Source organism: Pongo pygmaeus, chromosome 11 (genome assembly GCF_028885625.2).
Source record: "Pongo pygmaeus isolate AG05252 chromosome 11, NHGRI_mPonPyg2-v2.0_pri, whole genome shotgun sequence".
In the NCBI taxonomy this organism is placed as follows: domain Eukaryota; kingdom Metazoa; phylum Chordata; class Mammalia; order Primates; family Hominidae; genus Pongo; species Pongo pygmaeus.
Window position 1 is genome coordinate 58867536 of NC_072384.2, and position 24149 is coordinate 58891684.

General features: G+C 34.2%; 1 protein-coding gene across 50 annotated transcripts in view; it reads right to left on the minus strand.

The window, feature by feature from the left end:
- BAZ2B (bromodomain adjacent to zinc finger domain 2B) overlaps window positions 1-24149 on the minus strand; it is a 396738-nt gene that overhangs the window by 55112 nt on the left and 317477 nt on the right. For all 50 annotated transcript variants that reach the window (XM_054477916.2, XM_063647532.1, XM_063647507.1 and 47 more), the window contains 6 exons: window positions 14892-15032; window positions 12045-12299; window positions 10843-11057; window positions 9315-9389; window positions 8273-8516; window positions 380-442 (listed from right to left, as the gene is read on the minus strand). In XM_054477916.2, the coding sequence (XP_054333891.1) occupies window positions 380-442; window positions 8273-8516; window positions 9315-9389; window positions 10843-11057; window positions 12045-12299; window positions 14892-15032 (993 nt within the window). The remainder of the gene's footprint in view (window positions 1-379; window positions 443-8272; window positions 8517-9314; window positions 9390-10842; window positions 11058-12044; window positions 12300-14891; window positions 15033-24149) is intronic.

The following is a 24149-nucleotide window of genomic DNA, read 5'->3' on the forward strand; positions in this document are numbered from 1 at the left end:
TACTATGAAATTCAACTGAATTTTTTAGGAATTTAGTAATTCCAAGAAATAAAACTATGCCTTAATTGATATTTTGTATTTATATGAAGAGCCGAAGAGTATAGAATATTTTCTTTCTAGGCTCTGATTAAGTTCAATATCATGTTTTAAGAGGCAGGCTTTTAACCTTGGCATTAAGCTTGTAAAGTTCAATTGTAAGAATGTTTCCAGTGTTCCTCATCTTATTTTTTTTTCTGACAAAAATGCTATTCAGAATCTTCATTTTTAATTACCCACCAAAAGCCTGTTTTTGCTTAGCAGTCAGAAAAACTAATCCCCTTACAATGTAGATTTCTAAAACACTGTGAAGAAGTTAAATGTTAATCAGAAAAGTACTTACTTTACTCAGTTTTTCAATCTGTTTTTCCAGCTCTTCAACACTTGCTGCTTGGTCACCTTCATCCTATACATAAGAAAATACGGTCTCATTTATCTGTTTTACGATTTATTTATTCAATCAGTAAATATTTAACGAAAGTCTCCTATATGCAAAGTACTAGAAGAGGCACTGTGGAAAGGTATTAAGACTCAGTTCTTTTCTATAAACTAATAATCTGGTAGAGAGATACATAAAACATTATGTTTAAAAAAAAACATAAAAACCTAGGTATGGTAGCTCATGTCTGTAATCCCAGCACTTTAGGATGCTGAGGTGGGAGGATCACTTGAGGCCAGGAATTTGAGACCAGCCTGGACATCATAGTCAGACCCAGTATCTACAAAAAATAAAATTAGCTTAGTGGTTTGTTCCTGCAGTCCCAGCTACTTGGGAGGCTGATACAGGAGGATTGGTTAAGCCCAGAAGTTCAAGGCTGCAGTGAGCTATGATCATGCCACTGCACTCCAGCCTGCAGACCCTATCCCCAAAAGAAACAAAACAAAACATAGCAAACCACACACACACAATAAACTCCCCCAAAGCAGGAAAGTATAAGGGTCTCAAAGAGAGGTAGTGATTAAAACCTGTGAAGTTCAAGGCAGAGTAAGACTACTTTTATAATATATACTTGGTATAAATGTATACCAATGGAGGCTTTATAGAAGAAGTCATGTTTTAATTAGCTACTAAAGAATGGTTAGAAATGCATCCAGCAGAGAAAAGAGTCTGACATGTCTTGACATGAGAGGTGCATAAAGAGGTAAGGTAGAAGATGAAGCAAGATGAGTTTAAGGCTAGATTTTGAAGAGCTGTAAATGCTTGGCAATTAACAAAATGATCCTTTGAGGGCAGGTTAAATATCAGAACTATGCTTTCCAAAGGTTATTCTGGCAATAGTTGTAAGATGGCGTGGAGCAGAGAAAGGATTAAAATTGGTAAAACTAGCTAACAGATTAGAGAAGGAGGGATACGGTTCTTACTAGCGTAAAAGAAATAAAGATGGAAAAAAGCAAATGGATGTGAGAGATATTACGTAGTTTAGAGCTGTTAAGTCTTGCCAGCTCATGAATATGTGGCACAGAGGAGCAAGGGAGATGATGGAATAAATAAATTATCATGTTAAGATTTTAAATCTAGGAGACTGGAAAAATACTGATACTATCAACTGAAGGAGTTATTTTTGAAGGGAAGAAGATTAATTATACTATATACTTGATATACTTGAACACATTGAGTTTTTAGAATAAAAATAATTCCTAACATGCATAGTCCTAATTTCATAAATAGAAGGTTTGTAAGTAATTGTGTGAAATTTTTCATTCCAGAAAGTGACAACAGAAGAACTATCTCCAAATTGTAGGTTTTAGAGGGAAAGCATGAACAGAAGGTACACGGGTTTCTTTGGATCTTAGCTGCACTACTAGACATAGGCAAATTACTTAACCTTTGTAAGGTTATTCACCTGTAAATTTGGTGATAATGTTACCTACTACATGAAGATTTTGTGAGGACTAAGTAAGAACAGATCCGAAAGTAACCAACAGTGTTCCTACTTTAATAAGAAGATGCAGGTACAGCCCAGATTAAAGAAAAATAACAACTTGTTTTTGATGTTTACTTCCTATAAGCATTTATAAAAAGCCACACTGTCACCAACCACACACAAATATATATTTCTGACCAGTATGGCTACTACCCAATGAAAAAAAAAGTGAAAAAAAAGCTCCCATAGTTTTACTATTATCTCTCATTCATCCACTCCTTACCCAAATTTGGGAACCAAGTTACAAAGGTGTTTAGGCACATTATTTGTGCTGACAGTAACATGAATTCTATTTGGAATTAAAAGAAACCTTAAAAGATAACTAGCTCAACAACTCTTAAATCTTGACTTTTATGTGAATACTTATATATAGATTCTAAAATGATCTTCTGATCAGCAGGACAAATGTCTGATAATCTGTTCATGCAAAAATACAATTCAATCAATAAATATTCAAAATAAGATATCAAATATTTGAAAATGCCATGTATCAGCCAAATATTCTAACTGCAATTTTTAAGACTCTTCCTACGATGCAAAAAGAAATAAAATGTCTCCTAAAGTTTTATTTAAAGGAGTTTTGGCTAATAGTACTTAAAATTTTCAGAGATTAAAAAAACCTTGGAAGAACAGACAGAAAGGTAGTAGCAGCAACAACAAAACTAAGAACACAGAATCGATCCCAGTCACAGTTCCCCAACCAAAAAAGAGCATCATTATATGTCCCTATATATCATAGTTTAATTGTCCACAGAACCTCTCACAGGCCAACTTGTGAGGTTAAACTCCCATAGGTCTCAACACAACTCTACGGAATGAAGGAATGAAGAGTGAGGAGAAGAGGGAATTCTCTTTGAGATAAAGGGGCTATGATCTAGTCAAGGGCAGTATCTTCTAATCGAAAGGGATCCTATGGGTCTCAATAAGAAAACCTCCCTGCAATCAATCCTTTAAGGAAGGTAACTACCAATACTCTACTTAAAACTTAACTGAGAGGCCAAATCTATTTTTTGAGAACTAATGTGCCTAATTTATCAGTTTCATTAAGTAGTCAAAATTTTACTTACATAGGAAATTGATGTGTCTGCCAGTTCTTTATCATAAAGAATAATTCAAATCATTTAACATGAAATGTTAATTTGACTTCTTAGGTCCTAATATTTATTACTTTACAAAATTTTGAAATTGTTTTCTCACATTACTAACAAGGATCTACCTTTGCCAGTGAAATCCTAAAATCTATTTAACTCTATAATTCAACACTCATAAAAAAGTGAAATATGGCTGAGTGCAGTGGCTCACGCCTGTAATCCCAGCACTTCAGGAGGCCAAGGCGGGCGGATCACGAGGTCAAGAGATCGAGACCAGCCTGGCCAACATGGTAAAACCCTGTCTCTACTAAAAATACAAAAATTAGCTGGGCGTGGTGGCAGGCACCCGTAATCCCAGGGGAACTGTGACTCGGGAGGCTGAGGCAGGAGAATCTCTTGAACCAGGAGGTGGAGGTTGCAGTGAGCTGAGATCGTGCCCCTGCACTCCAGCCTCGGTGACAGAGCGAGACTCTGTCTCAAAAAAAAAGTGAAATACTATCTTAAATGACACATCTCCTTTAAAACTTTAATAATGATTTTCAAATAGTCTATGTGTAAAGAATAAAATGTATGGTTTGTTAGTTCTCTGTTAAAAAAGAAACCAAGTGAAACGAATAATTTCTGTAAATAAGTTCTAGTTTAGTAAGATAACTATACAGGTGAATAAACTAAAATCCCAGTACATAGTTGTCCAAGTTATTGAACTTATGAGTTAACACTTTAAAACAATTTATAATGTGAAGTGCTAAAAGAGGCTACTAATTCTATGAAAAGGTGATTAATTTTGGTCAGAAAGGCTTAATTCCTGCTATGGAAACAGCTCCACTTGCCAAATGAAGCAGATTGCTTATAAATGTTATCTTTTGTTTGGGTAATTACACTTCTGATACTCAAATTATATACCCTTCATATTATTTGTCACAGATGAATGTACATAATTCAGTAGTTTCAAAAGTATAATATTATGAAATAAATTATTTCTGCAAGGACTCTCAATGTAGTCTCATTTTCAGATTGGTACTCTTAAAAGCAGTAAAGTTAAGTTCATTACAATGAGTTCTTGAATATGACATGAAAAACACAGGGAATAAAAGCAAAAATAGACAAGTGGTACTATATCAAATTAAAGGGCTTCTTCATGGCAAAGGAAACAACAGACTGAAAAGAGAACCTACAGGACAGGAGAAAACATTTGCAAACCATATATTTGATAAGGGGTAATATCTAAAATATATAAGTAACTCTTACAACTCAATAGCAAAAACCAGATAACCAGATTTTAAAAATGGCAAAGAACCTGAATAGACATTTTTGCAGTGAAGACATACAAATGGCCAACAGGTACGTGAAAAGATGTCCAACATCACTAATCAGGGAAATATAAACTCAAAATCACAATGAGATATCATCTCACACCTGTTAGGGTAGTTACTCTCAAAAATAAAGAGAAAGAAAGAGAGAGACAGGAGTATTGGCAAGGATATGGAGAAATTGGAACTCTCATACACTGCTGGGAGTGTGGGATTGTAAAATAGTGTTACACTGTTGGGAGTGTGGGATTGTAAAATAGTGTAACCACTATGGAAAACAGTATAAAGGCTCCTCAAAAAATTGAAAATAGAACTATCTGATCCTGCAATCCCACTTCTGGGTATTTATTCAAAAGAACTGAAATCAGGATCTTGAAGTATTTGTGCGTCACATTCATTGCAATGTTATTCACAATGGCCAAATGGTGAAAGCAACCCAAGTGTCCACTGATGGATGGATGAATAAACAAAATGTGATATATAGATACAGTGAATATTATTCAGCCTTAAAAAAATCCTGCCACAAGTAACAACATGGGTGAACCTTGAGGACATTATGCAAAGTGAAATAAACCAGTCACAGAAGGTCAAATTCTATATGATTCCAATTATATGAGGTATCTAAAACAGTCAAACTCATAGAACCAGAGAGTAGAATGGTGGTTGCCAGAGGCTGGGAGGAAAGGGAAATTGGGGAGTTACTATTTAATGGGTGTGAAGTTTCAGTTATGCAAGATGAATAAGTTCTAGAAAGCTGTTGTACAACCTCATGCCCATAGTTACCAACAGTGTATACTGTACACTTAAACATTTATTAAGAGGGTGAATCTCACGTTAAATGTTTTACCAAAATTAACAAAAAGAAAAGTTCATTCTAATAAATTTTACCATTCTGATTTAAAATACAACATTGGAAGTGGAGAATTTATGACAACGTTTTGTACTCATGATATTTTTACTTAAGAAAGAGAATTGTGTAGCATAAGTTCTACATTCATTCATAAATTTGATTATCATTGGTTCCAACTAGATATTATTTTCACACATTCCATCGATAAATTCATCTCTCAGCTTTCTTTCACATTCCATTGATAAATTCATCTCTCTAAGCTTTCTTTATTTCTCCAGCATTACTGAGTTGATGCAATAAGGGAAAAGAGTTCTTTCTAGACTTCCTTAGCTAAGTGCGCTTAGCATTGAGGGCAGAATAGTTAGCTGTATGTTGTTTTTTGAGTTCAATTCCACAGCCCTACCTAGCATTCTTTTCTGATAAAAGGTGAACTTCAATCTTTTATACATGTCCATTTTCATGACTTATGGTAGCTTTCCCTAAACTCATATACATACACACACACACACACATCCCTCTATGACCTTGCCTTCTTCCCTCTGACCGACTCTTCAAAGGTAGCTCCTTCACCTTGATTGAAGCCCCTCCAAAATCTTTAGAACCTTATACCACAGTGTTTTTTAAAATTTCTTTTATCTTAAATCCCCTTCTCTCATTTTATTGACACTTTCCTTTCCATCAAAAATCATCTTGTCTTTAACATCTGTAAAATCCTTGGCTCCTTCTCCTGCTCTAGGAACTCCCTGTCTTCTGAGGCACAATGCTTGAAACAGTCATCTTCATTTTCTCACTTTCTATTGTAATCAATCAATTAGAGCCTGGCAGGTGCGCTCATCCCTCTAATAAAACTGTGTTGACACTGGTTACCAATGACCTCTATGTTGCCAAATTCAATCAACATTTTTGGTCCATATCACACTAGCCTCCTACTGCTTTAACATTGTTTATCACTCTCCATTTTGCAATGTTTGATTTTCTTGATTACTGTTATTATTACATGTGTAGAAAAGACTTAACATAGCAGGCCTGATTGGTATCCTCTGGAAGGCCTTCTTACAAGGTTGGTCCTTGGCCTGGCATAGGGGAACTTGGCTTTTGGGAGGGTTAAGATGAGTTCTTAATATAGACCTGAACTATTTGCACTAACGATGTGGATTATGCTGAATACCTGCTTTTCTTCAGGAAATCTGATATTTTGGCACATGCTATGCAGAGGGTACCTACAGATACCAGCCCCCAGTAAAAACCTGGACACTGAGTCTCTAATGAGCTTCCCCAGTAGATAACATTTCATGTATGTTGTCGTAACTTGTTGCTGAGTGAATTAAGCCTGTCCTGTGTGACTCTGCTGGGAGAAGACTCTTGTATCTGGTTTCTTCTGGACTTTGCCCATACACTCTTTGCTGATTTTGCTTTGTTTCTTTTTACTGTAGTAATTCATTGCTATAAGCACAAGTATATGCTGAGTTCTGTGAATCGTCCTAGTGAATCACTGAACCTGAAGGTGGTCTTGGGGACCCCGAACTCACAGAAATCTCTAACCTCTCTGCTCTTGCTTCTTGAACAAGGAGCCTTGTGGGCTCCTATTAAATACTGATGTTCCCTGAGGTTCCAACCTCAGTCCACTACTCTATTCACTAAACCAATCTCCCTCTGCAATCTTATTACCTCATGATTTTAAATTATCATCTACATGATAATAACACCCAGATCTATATTTCTAAGAGCAAACTCTTCTTCAGGCCTCAGATTCCTAAATCTAACTGACTGCTGAGCTCCTATACATGGGTACCTCAAACTCAGCAAGTCCAAAAATAAATAATAATTTCCTGTCTTCAATTATCTGTTCCTTTACCTCCCCCTGTCCCCAATTATCTACTTACTCTGTTCCTGATTTCCCTGTTTTACTTAATGGCAACAATAGCATGAAGTCTTCCAAACCAGATTGCTGGAAATCAGTCCTACCACTCTATCAACCTACATAGTCTACCTTCCATCTTCAAGTCCTGCCCATTCTTTCTCCTAAATATTTATTAAATCATTTCCTCCCTCATCCCAACTACCATTGCTCTAGTTTCTACCCCTCACAACTCACCTAAACCATTGCAGTATCTCCTGACTGATCTCTGCACTTCTGATTTTGCCCCACCTTTTGTGTCTTTCTCATAGCTGCCAGAGTGAGTAACTTAAAAATTAATGCTGACCATGCCATTCTCTGATTATAACCCTTCAGTGGCTTCCTGCCACTAAAAAAGCAAAAGGTCCTAGTTCATCATTGTTGTGTATGAGACTCCAGTAACAGTGAAGCACTTGCAATCCCCTTAAAGCACATTGTGGTTTCCTGCTTCTGTGCCCTTGGTCATGCATTTCTCTCTGCCTGGAACACTCTTCCCTAGACCTTTACCCAGGTTAATGTTCAGCTCAGCTTATAGCCTGAGCTGATGGGTCCAGAAACTCTTTGTGGGAGTTTATTACTCAGAAAGTCTAAATGCTCTTAAGTTGTATCTGCCTAGCACATTGTCAATACCCCTCTCAAAGCAGCTAACACATTATGTTTTCTTTTTGCAAATCCTTCTCAGTGAGACTGTAAATTGAGATGGGACTTTCAGTGCCTTATTCGTCTTTGATTAAAAATACCTAGAACTAGAGAAATAGTAACTGGTGTTTGAGGAATACATTATTTTCACTAAACCTGACAACACTTTTAAAGGCATGAAGCGCTGTACAAATGTAACACAGTATGTTAATAGAATGAAACAAAATACCTGAAATTAAAAATCTGCATATCTCTTTGGAGAATTCTCAAGTAATTATATTAAAAAAACTTCTTTTATTCAGTCTTAGTGTCTTTTATGTATAGACATTCTATGAGATATTTACATAACCATCACAAAAATCTTTATGGGATACAGATTGTAATATTTATTTTTCAGATAAAGAAACTGAGGCAAATAAATGTCAAAACTGAATTCAAATCCAAATCCATCTGACTCCAAATTCTGTTTTTAAAAATATGTTGTGCAGTTCTAGTTGTCTTAAAATCAACCTAAATTTCATTACCTCATCTTCACAGATATCAGTCTTTTTTCCTTTTTTGTCTTCTTTATCTTCTTCATCCTCATCATCTTCATCCCCTTGGTCATCACTGTCATCGTCATCATCATCGTCATAATCACTGTCTCCTCCCTTCCTTCTTCGCTTGCGTCCTGGAGTGGGTGTGCCCAAGGGATGTTGCTCTTCTCCCAGATCAATGCCACCTGAAGTGTCTCTTTTGCCTGTTTTCTTAGCATGAATGATTCTGAGCCTTTAAATATTACGAAAAGTGATGACATGGAAAAAAAGACTTCTCAATATACTTTCAAAAGAGCAAAACATGAGTTGTATGCAAAAACACCGTATGGCATTTCTTTTGTGTTAAGCAATATACCAATGTTAAAAAAAATCAGAATTAGGAAACTTAAGAAATGTTTCCATAAATTAAAGGATGCATTCACTTTCAAGAGTTATTCTGGATATCTCTTTGGAATTAGACTCATTAAAAAAAATGATGAAAGTTGAAAAGAAGAATTCTAACAACAGCTGAGTAATAATTTCTGATCCCATACTAACTGACTGAATAAATTTCAATTCAAATTACTACATAGAAACTAACCTCTTAACATAGGAGTAATTTCTGCCTGATATTTTCTGGCAGGAAGATAATTAAGTTTTAATGTTGAATAAGTTTAGCTAGATTCCGTAAAAGCAAATTTTAATTAGAAAGCAATTAAGAAAAAAAGTTCCAAACATTCTATTTGTGATAAAAGCAACTTAATAGCAACCACAATCTTAGAAAATGTAATTGCTTGACTTGTTTAAAAGAAAAAAGAGAAAATGACTTCCTTCTAAGTATGAAGAATATAAGCTCAATGAATCTCATTATATCTTTTGTCCATTGCAAATTCTGCCCCTGAGTTTTATTAATTTTATATCCCATCTAAATTGAGCATTATCTTTTCTTTAGACAATAAAAGTTTAAATTCTATCTTTGCAATTCATATGCTTTACTGGGAATTTGTATAAAAAGAAAACAGTACATTAACTTTAATAAAACAGGACTTACTTGCGGAGTTTACCTTCTACCACCCATTTATCTCTCCTCAAGTTTGACATATAGTCAATGTTCTTGTCGATTTCACTGCCAATGTAAGAATTTATTAAAAAGTGTAAATTAATCAATTTATGCAATGCATTAATTTGATATGCAATAAATTTGATACATAAATTAATACATTTTTGAATAAGTAAAAATGATACAACTGACCTCATGCATATACATGTTCATATATGTATGTGTTTATATATGTATACACATATGTTGAAAAGTGATAACTTCTTCAATGGATACAACATTAGTATTAGAAAATTCACTGTGGTTTCTATCTTAAACCAACAAAGAAACTATGCACCAATTGCCTTAGAAAGACAACATTCCAAGTTTTGTTGCAGGTATTTAAGATGTGATAATTTCCAAAATCAAAGCAGGATACCAGAACACACATGGATATTTACATAAGTGTACATACATACATATGCATATACACTAAGTGTATATATACAGACAACCAAACAGTAACTAAGAATATTATGATATCTGTTAAAGTCAAATAGGGGTGCTTTTTCCCTTCTGAAGCAAAAACCATAGTGTACCATTTACATTGAATTTGGGTGTATGTGTTTTGAATAAGTGCCACTTAGCATTACTATTTGTTATCATGCTCATGCTTAAATGAAATTATTCTTTCATAAAATTATAAGATGTGAATATTATTATATTTTTTAGGATGACTGTCAGTGAATAGCAGAAACAAACAAAAAATTACATTAATACAATATCATAGCTAAGATAGGTACAGAAAACTTAAAATTTCCTCACTGGTAGAAATGCATGACTCTGAATATTTGGATTGATCCTTTTTTTAGAAAGGTAAAGGACTAAAAGTTGTTAAAAATCTGTAAAATAATGAATAACAAGGACAAGATGAACATGAATTTGTTCAGAAATCCTGAATACTAGAGTACATGTTGGTATTAGTATTTTACTAGTAACAAGTACTAGAGTGAGAACTCTGACTTTTTAAATAGGATCAAATTCTTTAAAAAAGTATAAATAAATACACTGATAAATGAATACTCTATGGTTCTATTAGCATACAACAAAATAAAAAGTGGCTACGTAATTCTATGAATGGCTACTAAGCAAAATCAGGTAGTCATCTGTTCTTAAAAGACGTGAAGGAAAAAACAATTCCGTATTCTTGTGGTGGTACCACATTCTGGTACCATAGCAACTAAAAATATTTAAAAAGTTATGTATAAAGAATTAACAAAATTATTAAACAAAACAGGTGACAAAGACCACGTAATACAGACACACAGTATGATCCAAATTTTTTTTCAATATACTACAAAGAAATATATGAAAATATTATTAGTGGCCATCTCTAAATACTGAGATAAGTACAATTTTAATTTTCTTCTTTGTGCTAGTCTGTAACTTTCCAATTTTCTATAATCAATTTGTATTACTTTGTGATTAGAAAAATTCAAAATGGAAAAAAAATCATGGAAAAGGCTGGGCATATGCTCACCTGACCACACTCTTGCTGCATGCCAGTTCATTGATCAGGAAAGCCAGGACTGAAGCTTTCTGTGCTGGAGTGTGAGCCTGAAAAGCTTTGGTCTTCAGACTTTCAGTAAGCTCAGTTTGTCCACAGTGGGCTTCCATAAATATCTGTAAAATCTCGGAAACATTGTCTCGATTCACACCAACATTTAGCAAATGTTCTCCAAGAGCTGTTTTAGCCTATAAAAGTTTGGCATTTTTATCAGTATTACTCACAACCATTTATACCATAAAAACAATAAGATTAAAAATCCTCATATTATTTGATTTAGATATTACTGATAAGAGCTTTATTCACTTTTTTTTTTTAATGAAAGAGACACAAAAATAGTCAACAGAAGACAGACAACTATTCAAGTATTTGTATCCTTCTTTCCCCGCTTCAAATCCTTGGTTCCAAGTCAGGCAGGGAGAAGAGTATGCAAATTCATGGGTAGCAGAAGTTTTAAATTACCTATCAAGCCTTCCATGACTATAAAAGCGACACCAACCTTTCCCCAAGTTTTATCTGGACATTTTATCAGGAATGACAGAGTGGGGAGGTTAAAAAACAGTATTGTGTTTTCTACCTCTAAAGTGTCATAGGTTTTACTGGCTGGGAATAATAAATAGGGAAACACTGAGGGAGCTGGAAGAAAAACATGTGCATCTGGGAGGTTCTCTCTTCACAATATTATCTAGAGCAAAGCTCCCTGGAATGTATACTGTATTTGGAATTAAGATAAATGTGAACTTATTGAGGATCCACTGAGCAACACAGGGTCTTAACGTGCTGGTGTGTAGGTGCCTTGATTAGCTTCAGTTATTCACAGTGATTGAGAGAGAACAAGGTATAATATCAGAAGGCACATACAAGTTCTAGTTGCCTTATGAATTATGAATTCTGTTGTTGATGAATATCGCTTAAGGATTTCCTTAAATCACCTTGGTCTTTGCCTACAGCTAGAGGAAAAAAGAATAACTTGAGAATGGTCTACATTCCTTAAGGTTTATAACCAGGTTTTCTTTGTATGAAGTGTAACCTGACACAAATCTACAGTTAACTTTGTGAGACATTATGTGGAAAAATTAGATCAATCTATATAATCTTCTGCTAATATGCTAAAGCTATCTACCAATGCACTGACAGTACAAATTTAAAACATTTTATATTTTGTTTTTTTTTACCTTGTATCCTGTTATTAGACCTGGATCACATACAGCAGCTGAGAGGAGCCTCACAAGCAAGTCTTGTACTTCACCCATGCTGTCCCCTATATTTAGCAATCCCTCTTGAAGAACACTCAGGTTTGGAACATCAATATTCACATCAAAGCCCAAAACTTTACCAAAGTTTCGTAAGAACTGCACCACCATGAGACAGTCTGAAAATGTACTTCCAGAGAGAACAAGTCCTGGAATACGAGGCAACTCTGGCAAAGGCTGAAAATAAAATGAAATATAAATAAAATAAAAATAGCTTAATTTTTTAAAAGCCATGATTTCGTATCTTCTAAAGTAAAATAAGCTGCTACCATTTTTTCCCTCTTGTATTGTACCAGTAGCTTCCTTTGGGATGCTAAATTCTTTGGGGGCATTTCTGTAACCCCCCATGGAACTAAGCATAGTGTCTTGAAGTATCATCATGCAAGTAAGCAACCATTAATAAATTTTGGTTGAACTCAAATTATGAACTTAGATCTTTGCAAAAGAGACATTAATTTTAATCAACTTGCATATTCAATCAACTGACATATACATATTAACAAAACATGAATTATATAACTGGAACAAAAATTAAATAAAATATAAACATTTCAAAAGTACTTTACCATGGACATACTTATAGGGGCATGTGCACCAATTTCTTCTAATGATGATGACATTTAAAAATCACACTTTTTTTGTAGCTTAGAAACGAACAGCATGCATCTGTGGGCTCTATGGTTGGAGAAAGTGGTACCATCTATGGCTAATGAATGCAGATAAATAACTAGGTCCACATAACTAGAATCCATGACCGTGTACATAAACCCAGTTATAATGCAACTAAAGGTCTTTAGGTTTCCCTGTATTTAGGCAAGTATTAGCTTCAGTATTAAAATTAGCTATCTCTGTTGCTATTTCTCAAATATGCTCACATATTAACATTTTAATGACTTGATTGCAGTACCAGTTGTCATCAACATTTTAAAATTTCAATAAATAGGTAATCTAAATTAAAAACATTTTGCCTGTTAATGAGAGCCTAAAAAAGTACTTTAAATTTTAATTGGAAAAAAAGTGACATAAATATTTCTATTTATCTGAATCGGTCCTTGTTCAAAAATATTTCTCCACCCTGCATTTACTGAGGTAACCAATTGAAGACTTTTTCTGTTAATACTGTGTGGAAACACAAAACTATAGAAAATAGCTCATCTCATACAAATATTTTATATTCTTCTTGAAAACCAGTTAATTCTCATTCTCCCTTTTTCTTGAACCACATGAAACATATACATTTCTATGTAATTCTAAAAATTTATGTAACAAAGCTGAGTTAATAAAAATATGGCTTAAAATGGCCTTACATATTTGATATAGTACATATGAATTTAAATGAAAATAAAAAATACAAGAAAATGAAGCTCATTTAGGATTTAAAAAGCTTCATCACTATGAGCTTATTAAATGTGTTAACTAATTTATATACCCATTCTCTGCTTAGGAAAATTTAAACATCCAAATGACTAAAACTAGTAAGTATACTCTCGTTTTTATTTAGAAGCATTTATGCTAAGTAAATAAATAGAATATTAATACAGTTCAATCCATTCTAGAGTACTAAAAGTTTTCTTTAAGCACTTTAGAAAAGAGCTTACATAAATCAAGAGATAATCATTATTTGCATATCATTTGAATATTGCATATAAGTAAATACATATCCTACTTATTAAGTATAATAATATAGAGATGAAATGCATTATTGATATTTTTCTAGAAGTACCATCTTCTTAACTATAGTCAAAACATCATTGATTTTTACTCAAAAGTATATGAAATTATGCTGGTTGCCAAGATTATAGCAATCTTTCTAAATTTATACTTTTATGTATTTCAGCAACATTACATGTCTGTGAAGCACTATGGAAGACAAAACACATATGAGGTGCTTTGGTTGGACACAGTTTCTTCGCTTTCAGGATGATAAACAGTATAGGCTCTGGAGTTTAACAAACTGGAGTTTGAATCCAAATTGCCATTTATTAGTTGTGTAATCTTGGGCAAGTTCCTTAACCTCTTTGTGTCTCAGTTTTCTCATGTATAAATGGGAAGAAATACTAACTCCACAGGATTGTATTGAGGATTAAATGAGAAAATTCAAATAAGTGCTTAGCACAGTCCTAGCATGTAGTAAACATGTTCAATAAAGGTTTGCCACCTAAAGCACTGAAGGAGGTCACAGATTATAAATCCTAATTTATTTAAATATCTATAGGGATGTGGGGAGGAGTTAAGATTTTTCTGTGCCTGGAATCTCAGCACTTTGGGAGGCTGAGGTGGCTGTACCACTTGAGCCCAGGAGTTCAAGACCAGCCTGGACAACATAAGAGTCTGTCGCTACAAAAAATTAAAATAACAGAAACCCAAAAAACTAGCCAGGCATGGTGGCAAGTGCCTGTGGTCCCAGCAACTCAGAAGACTGAGGTGAGAGAACCACTTGAGCCTGGGAACAAGAAGCTGAGGCTTCAGTGAGCTATAATCCTGCCACTGCCCTCCCTCCAGCCTAAATGACAGAGTAAGACCCTGTCTGAAAACAACCAACCAACCAACCAACCAAACAAACAAAAAAACTGCCATTACCAGCACAAGAGCTCCAGAGAGGTTTACTTCTAGTTATCTAGGAAAGGTAAATTGACCTAGAGCTGGAAATTCACTGCTATAGTTAAAAATGAAAGGCTTTCACAATAGCAGCTCTGGCAAAGAAATCAGGTAAGAAAACTGGAAAAATTAAACTTATGAATGAAATCGTGTAGATGACGTATAAATTACCTTTTGGTCTGCTAAGCACATGTCTTCATTAGGCTTCTTTAGTTCCTTTGCCATTTCTAATTCTAATCTTCGCTGCTCTAGTTTACGCTCTTTATTTAATCTTTTCTCATCACGTTTTTCTTGCTTCAACCGTTCTTTTTCCTTAAAAAGAAAATCATGTACACATATTCTTCTTAATCATTATATATGTTGGAATAAACTTAGAATTATGTAGCAACACTGAATTATTTTGCTTTTCATTAATCTTACTCTCTAATTTTCAAAATAATCTTATGACTGTATATATTTAATATCAATATTAGATTCGACCTAGACTATTTTGTTATTCAAAATTTGTTCAATCATTTGCCAAGTTATAAGAATAAAATACTTATTAATAAAAGCAGGTACATAAAATGCACATGGGCAACTACATATCTTATTAAATAAAGTTATTAGCACAAATTTTAGTGTGGCTCCAGCAAGCAAATTATTTACAGCAGGAAAGTGGAAGTAACATGTTTGAATTTGCAAAAGTAGTTCTTTCAAAGTGAATTAGCTAGTCTTAAGACAGCACCTGTGAGGAAAGAGAAATATTATTCACCACCATAAACAACACTTAAGAGAATGTAAAATCAGTTCTGAAGGCAATGTCAAAAGCATTAAAAATGTTTTGGTAATGGCAACAATATGGAAATAACTGACTTGTCTCTCTGTTGTAGGGAATGACTTTTTGTTGGAGCAAGTGATTTTCTATTATAATACCATTATCGTTACTTTTTCATCATATCTCAAATATAGCTCTCATTTATTTAGAGGAGAAATAACAGTAGAATCATCAGTCAGTTCTAACCTACTACCGCATACGTGCCACACATTGCTAATTGGTTTATTTTTGTAAGGCTGATTATATCTCTTCCTTGATTAAAAGTCTTTCGATTTTCTATAAAAATAAGGTCTAAGTCCTTACTTTTGAATTCCAGACTCTTCTTTTCTAATCTTACCTCTCATATTTTTTTCTGTGTAGGTTTAGAATTTTCTATTCCTGATGAACATTTATTTCCTCAGCTGCTTATACTGGTTCACTGCAATCAAGACGTTCATTTTTCCCATCTTGCATATTTAAATCCTAATTAAACACTACCAATTTCTATTATGTTTCATAGCTCTTAACTCTGATTTTAACACAGCAGTCATTGCCTTCTGTACTATATTACTATTTTTGCCCATATTCTAGTCATCTCCATTTTGATTATCACTTGTAAGTAAGCACCCTGACTGCTGCTGGAGGGAATGGCCAAGAGGGAGAAAGAGAGGAGTGGGGAAGAACATGGGACCAGAGAGTAGAGAAAGTACAGTGTGTTTGAAAAATTGCTAGCAGTTTCAAGACTGGAGTGTAGGCTGCAAGTTGAATAGTTGCTGAATATTATGATAGCCAGAGGCCAGATCCTAAGGGCCTTTTTATATGACATGCACAAGTTACTGTTCATTTTTATACTGCCTCTGAATTTCTGGGTTACTGATTCATGCAGACATTCTGGGAGGACAAAGCATAAGGAAGCTTATGAGATTGTTGACACCAGCAAAGTTCTATAATTAATTCTACCAATTATAAACCAAAAAGCAGTTTCTGAGGGTTTGATTTTCAAATCAAATTATTAGTTAATAGCCTGAAGTACTATTATTACTAGCCCTTACAAAAGGGCAGCAGAATCACCGGTAGAATAACTTTTTTCCCCTAGAACTGAAATTTCAATTCTTAAACCCATGAACTGTTGCTCTAAGAACTTTCCAAAGAAGGGAAGATTTAAGTTTTTGGTTCCTCACCAGAGTAATGAATTAGCATCACTAATAGAAAAAAACATATTAAATATCTCTTACTGATTTGAAAGTAGATACTGTAAAATTTTCTGCTGCACTCATATGCCACGTGATGTTTGTCAATAAAGAATTGAATGTACTACAGTGTCTATGCCATATAGCCCAGATGTGTAGCAGTCTATATACCATCTAAGGTTTGGGCACGTCACTCTATGATGTCTGCACAATAATGAAATTGATTAATGACACACTTCTCAGAATGTATTGTCATCGTTAAGTGACACATGGCTTTACACAGAGCTAACCCAGATCTCTTAATGATGTATATAACAGCAATTATAAACATCATAATTGAGACTACTAGTTACTAAAGTTGTTAAAAATGGTTGCTATTACTTCTTAAAAAGAGAGAAAACCCATGTGATACTGAACTGATGCTCTTTTCACTGTGCCAACTTCCCACTGGTAGCAATCCTGGAGGTCTATTGAGCAATACTCAATAGACACACGGGCAACAAGCTAGATAGAGTGCACTGAATGCCGTAAGATAAATATGGATTATATTCTTGGAGTATCAATTTTAGCTGGTGATATGCAATACTTTTTTCCACTTGAAAAAGTAAAATATGGAATAGAATGCAAAAGTCACATTGATATTTATGATAAAATGGAGATTTCCAAAAAATTATAGAAATCGGTGTGACCTTTATCAGTTAAAGACAAGCATTTATTACTGTCTACTATTAGGCATACTTTAATGGAAATGTGGAGTCTCTCAATTCAGCATGAATTGTATAGAACTAATATAAATTCTGTGGTTATGGTACAAGTTAACTCTCAAAGAACCAGAGCTTCCAAGGTCCCCTCAACCATCAACTAATATTTATAATGGCATATAAAGCCAGTCACAATCTAGCCCCACACAAGTGCTAGTCTCCCATCTCACAATTCACAGTGGATTTCTCATGTTCCAGCCACACTGTATGACACACCTGGGTGGAGAAGACAGTGTAGCCCCTTTGAAGTTACTGCTTGGATGATTAATGATGATGAAGCAACAACAAAGCCAAGACGGGCATGTACACGAGGTTAAAATGGCTAACACCCTCTTAGTACCCCACCCCCAGGTCTTGTTTAGTCACAATACTGTACCTCTGTGTATGCCATACCTACTGTCTAGAATGCCTAGTTCCTCCTCCTTCACAAGAAGTCTGTATAAAGCCTGTTTTTTTTTAATCGTTCCCACTACTTTAGACATGGTAGTACTTCTTGTTTTTGAGCTTCCATATAACTTATTATAGCATTTATTGCACTGTGTAGCAATTATTTGTTTAAAGTTGATCTCTCTTACTCAAGTATAAGCCTCTTCTAGAGGGCAGAGGAACTAACTTATTCACCTGTTTCTTCATGGACCTATTCAATTCCCCCCCTGGACACCTGGAGAAAGTTTTTAATGATTTTATCTTTCTCTTTGACTCTTGAGCCTGTATCAGTCCAACTTTCCTCTCCCACTGGTCTCCATAGTCTAAGTATTGTTCTTACTTCTGACTACAGTAGTGATATAACTGTAATAGATACATGTGGTATGCCATGGCATATAAAAATTATTTGAGCATTTATAAATTTGCTGAATGATTAATTCTTCAAATGACACAAACTAAAATTAAGGTAACATTTTGAACTGGTTATTAAACAAATTCAATAGGCAATTTCTTCTTCACTTTTAATATTTTACTCTGTGGGCAAACATAATTGCTATCTTCCATTTTCATTTAAGAGTATTTATAAACCTTTAATCCAAAAGTGGAATTAAATACATTTATTAAGAATATTTAGATTACATTTAGAAATTTAAAAATTATCTAAAGTATATTTTTACATCTACTTCAACATTATTAATTTCTTAGCCATATAGCATGTATTGTGATTTGATACGCTTGCAAATAGATACCCCTCCTATAAAAATTAAACAGATTTATTATCTAATAATTTTGCCAAAAGCTAAAGTTTAAAGTGGCAGTGCTACTTTAGGCCAAAAATGAAGGCATGTAAATTTGTATAGTACCCTTGCTCCTAGACTTAGTATAATGCTCGGGAGAGCAATCTATTTACCTACTTTTTACCTTAGCCTTTTCTTGACAAAGTAAGCTGCCATATTATGAACCTATATCTAATTTCTATAATATTATATTTTGTTGCTCTGCCAAACAATAGGATTTTACAATGGAATTTTGTGATTTTCCAAGGTCAGTTCATAACAGACCTCTGATTTGCCAGAGATAAGACATATTAAACCTATCCTAACATGAAAAGAAAGGTAAAACATATTTTATGTTAATATTGGTGAAACTGCAGGACAATAACTTAGACTGTCTACCAATGACTACAAAATGTAGCTCTAGATTTTAGATTAACTATAAATAATTACAGGTGCTGGGTTCGGTGGCTCACACCTGTAATCCCAGCACTTTGGGAGGCCGAGGTGGGTGGATCACCTGAGGTCAGGAGTTTGAGACCACCCTGGCCAACATGGTGAAATCCTGTCTCTACTAAAAATACAAAAATTAGCTGGGCGTGGTCGCGGGCATCTGTAATCCCAGCTGCTTGGGAGGCTGAGACAGGAGAATGGCTTGAACCCGGGAGGGCAGAGGTTGCAGTGAGCCGAGATCGCGCCACTGCACTCCAGCCTGGGTAACAAAGAGCGAAACTCCATCTCAAAAAAAAAAAATAATAATAATAATAATTACAAGCAAAGCAGCATATATCATCCTAATTTTTTTTCCTTTTTCCCTCTATCCCCACCCAGTTTTCCAGATACAGAAATTCTTGAAATAAATATGGGCTCTTGGATTATAAGTCATTTATAACAAAATATCTTTTTTACATCCTAATTATATATTCTTAGAAGAAATATTATATAATGGGGTCTTTTTGTATCAAAATCTTACTAATATCTTAGTTAAGAAGTCAGTTAAAATTTCATTTCTAAGTTGAAACATCTGTTGATAGCAAATGCATTAAATTTAGATTATCCTAAACAGTCTGGTTTCACATAGGGTGAAAAATTTAAAAATCAATTTTTTACTTACATGAAAAGATTATTTTAGGGACTCTAAAACATAAATCAAAGGATTGCCACAAATCAATAGCACAATAACAAATGTATGAATAAATTTATTCTATTTTAGAATTATTTAAGTTAAAAATCCAAACAATAAATGTAGTAGAATGACCCATTAGTGTGAAGTTTACAACTTATAGATTGCAAAACAGGCCATTTTGAAGAGATCATGTTGCACAGAGACTTATGGTTTTTGCATTTGACAATTCTACCGGGTCTCTCAGGTGTTTGTTCTAGGCATAATTAGAAGAATATATTTCATTTGACAGCAACCTGTACTCAAATTTAAAAGACAAAAATATAATTTAAGAGACACAGGTTTACCTCAGGGTACAGGAAGGATAAAAGTGTAAATAAGATTAATAACACAAGCCATTTATAGATGACAGATGTAAAGAACAAATATGACACTGATTTATGGGCCAATATTGACTGTGAGTATTCTAGGTAATTTTTTTAATAGGGCCTATTATTTTTACATTTCAATTTTATATTTATATACTATAAAAATTAACTTAAAGGAAAAAATTATGAAGCACACGATTCCGGAAACCCTAAAGATACTTCTTATACTTTATAGGCATAAAATACTTAAAAAGAATAAAACTTTCCATTTATCATGTTCTTACAAAAGTATTACATAAAAAATTCTGTACTTATTTGTATTTTTTCCCATCACCTTGAGCATTTATCATTTCTTTGTATTACAAACATTCCAATTATACTTTTAGTTATTTTAAAATATACAGTGAATCACTATTGACTGTAATCACCTTGCTGTACTATCAAATACTAGATCTTACTCATTCTATCTAATATATTCTTGTACCCATTAACCATTCTCACTTCCCCTCCACACTCCACTACCCTTCCCAGCCTCTGGTAACCATCATTCTACTCTCTATATTCCTGCCTTCATTGTTTGTTTGTTTTTGAGACGGAGTCTTGCTCTGTTGCCCAGGCTGGAGTGCAGTAGCGTGATCTTGGCTCACTGTAACCTCCTCCTCTCGGGTTCAAGCGATTCTCCTGCCTCAGCCTCCCAAGTAGCTGGGGCTACAGAAGCCCGCCACTGCACCCAGCTAATTTTTGTATTTTTTAGTAGAGATGGGTTTTCACCATCTTGGCTAGGCTGGTCTTGAACTGCTGACCTCATGATTCACCCACCTTGGCCTCCCAAAGTGCTGGGAATACAGGCATGAGCCACCGTGCCCAGCTACATTCATTGTTTTAATTTTTAGCTCCCACAAATAAGTGAGAATATGTGAATTTTATTTTTCCCTGCTCAGCTTCTTCTACTTAACATAATGACCTCTAGTTCCATCCGTGTTGTTGAAAATGACAGGATGTCATGCTTTTTTTTTGGCTGAATTGTGTATATGTACCACATTTTGTGGTACATAGTGTGTATATGTACCATTGTGTATATGTACCACATTTTCTTTATCCATTCAACTGTTGATGGACACAGGTTGCTTCCAAATCTTGGCTATTGTGAACAGTGCTACAATAAACATGGGAGTACAGGTTATCTTTTTGATATACTCATTTCCTTTCTTTTGGGTATATACCTGTGAGTGGGATTGCTGGATCATATGGTAGTTCCACTTTTAGTTTTCTGAGGAACCTCCATACTGTTTTACATAGTGGCTGTGCTTTTTATTTACAGTCCCACCAACAGTATAGGAAGGTTCTCTTTTTCTCCACATCCTTGCCAGTATTCATCATTGCCTGTCTTCTGTATAAAAGTCACTTTCACTAGGGTGAGATGATGTCTCATTATAGTTTTCATATGCATTTCTTGATGATCAATGATGTAGAGCACCTTTTCATATACCTCCTTGCCATTTGTATGTGTTGAGAGAAGTCTATTCAGATCTTTTGCCCACTTTTAACTTGGATTATCAGATTTTTTCCTATTGAGTTGTTTGAGCTCCTTACATATTCTGATTATTCTGTACTTACTTTAGATAAACTGTCTTTAAATATTATGTAGGATAGCTACTATTACATAAATGTCTCCTAAATTAAAATTGACATTGTTAATAATTCTTGAGTTAGAGATTTTAATAAGTATAAAAAACAATGCTTTCCAAAGTCTACTTTTTTACATAACATTTAACATTCCACCGAATTTTTTTTTTTTTTAGACAGAGTCTTACTCTGTCACCCATGCTGGAGTGCAGTGGCGCAATCTCGGCTCACTGCAACCTCCGCCTCCCAGGTTCAAGCAATTCTCCTGCCTCAGCCTCCCAAGTAGCTGGGACTACAGGTGCAGGCCGCCACACTAATTTTTTGTATTTTAGTAGAGATGGGGTTTCACCGTGTTGCCCAGGCTGGTCTTGAACTCCTGAGCTCAGGCAATCTGCCCACCTAGGCCTCCCAAAGTGCTGGGATTACAGGTGTGAACCACCATGCCTGGCCCCTGAATTTTTTAAAATTTAATTTAAAAAATTTTTTTATCTTTCCTATGGTGCTAAATGTTAAATTGTTTATATAAAATAATTTAACATTTGTTTATAAAGGCAATTTAATTTTAAAATTGAAATAAATTACATTTGCACAAGTATTGTTTAAGTATATTTACTATTTTGTCAACCAAAAAGTGTGTTTGCTTAAAAACTGTCTACATGTGCAATTCTGCTTATTTTTTTACTAAATAATGACTGGTGTAAATATATAATTATGAAATGTTCTTTATTACTTGAATCATTAGGAATATTATGCATTTTTTTTCTGCTTTCTAATTGTTTATTATGTGACTTCTGAAACCTGCAACTGTCTTCCATTTCAGGGCTTTCTCTCCTAAAGTGCTGACACAGTCATTCTGTGATAGATGCACGTTTAACAACCTTTGGCAGTTTATTGATCCTTGGGGAGACATGCAGAAGACTGTGTTAAAATTACTATGTTTGATTATTCAGTTAATATGAGTAAATTGATTATAAATTTGTGACTGGTATAGTTTGAAGTTTTCATAATGGAAACCAAAGATTTTGAGTTAAATGTTACTTTCTCAGGTTGCTTAAACCAACCTTGTTTCTAGGGATTAGTAATAATGAAAGCAGATGTATTTCATATTAAATTATATTAGAAAATAAGCTTTTTGTATTCATGAGGCTAAAGATTATTTCTTACATTATGAAAATATTTATGAACTATGATGATATACTAATGGCCCTTTAATATTAATATAATAATAATGAGATAATTTATATAAATCTGAGAATCTTTTTTACTAATTATAAATTTATATAACGGAAAAACTATAAAAATTAGATTTCACAACTCGAAAACCAATAGAAATTTGAGAGTTTTTTAGTGAAAAATATATCGAAGTAGTACTAAATCCAAAAGATCAGTGTAGTGTACACAAAGAATCACACAAGTGGTGTTTTTATTACCTCCTTACTTTGATAGGTGTAGGGAGTTTCTTGGAATAATTTCAGGTAATATAAGAGGTTTTTAATCAACATGGTGAAAGCAATTTGTTTTTTAAACTTCATTACTCATTAAACACTATTCATAACATTTTCATTTTAATCCTAGTTTTCTTTCTTTACAACAGAATAATTAAAGATTTAAAGGTATTAACATTTATAATCAAGGTTATGCACAAGCTAATTCAGAATTTTGAACTGTTCTTGCCTAAGTATCATTTGGCCTTCATTTTATAATAAAGTTTGTTCTTTAAATAGGTAATAACAGAAAATTATTACAGATTTGGGCTATCAGGAGGTAGTGGGTGGCAGAATATGAAGCCACAAGGTGCCCATTATTGACATTCCACGAGTTACATTCTTGTGCATGTTAAGTAATAATGAGGAAATGGGCAAGTACATATAGGAATGCTTTGTTAATACCGAGGTTTGTTAATACTGAGGTCTATGTAAAAGACTGGGCGGAAGTTTTGATCATCGCTAAAAATAGGCCTTTTATTGCTTAATTACTTATACTGTTCAGTTTTATCTCTCTGATATGACTACTTCATCTTGAATATTCTTTTTGTTTTTCCCACAGTATCTAATTTAATCTTGGGCACACATTAGTAGTTTGAGAAATTAACAGTTGATCACAGATCTATGGGCACCATTCATTAGAGCAGTGGTCCCCAACCTTTTTGGCACCAGGGACAAGTTTCATGGAAGACAATTTTTCCACAGACACAGGGGTGGGGTGGTGGGGGGATGGTTTCAGGATGAAACTGTTCCACCTCAGATCATCGTTAGATTCTCATTAGGAGCGTACAACCTAGATCCCTCGCATGTGCAGTTCACAATAGGGTTCACGCGTCTATGAGAATCTGATCCTGCCCCTGATCTGGCAGGAGGTAGGGCTCT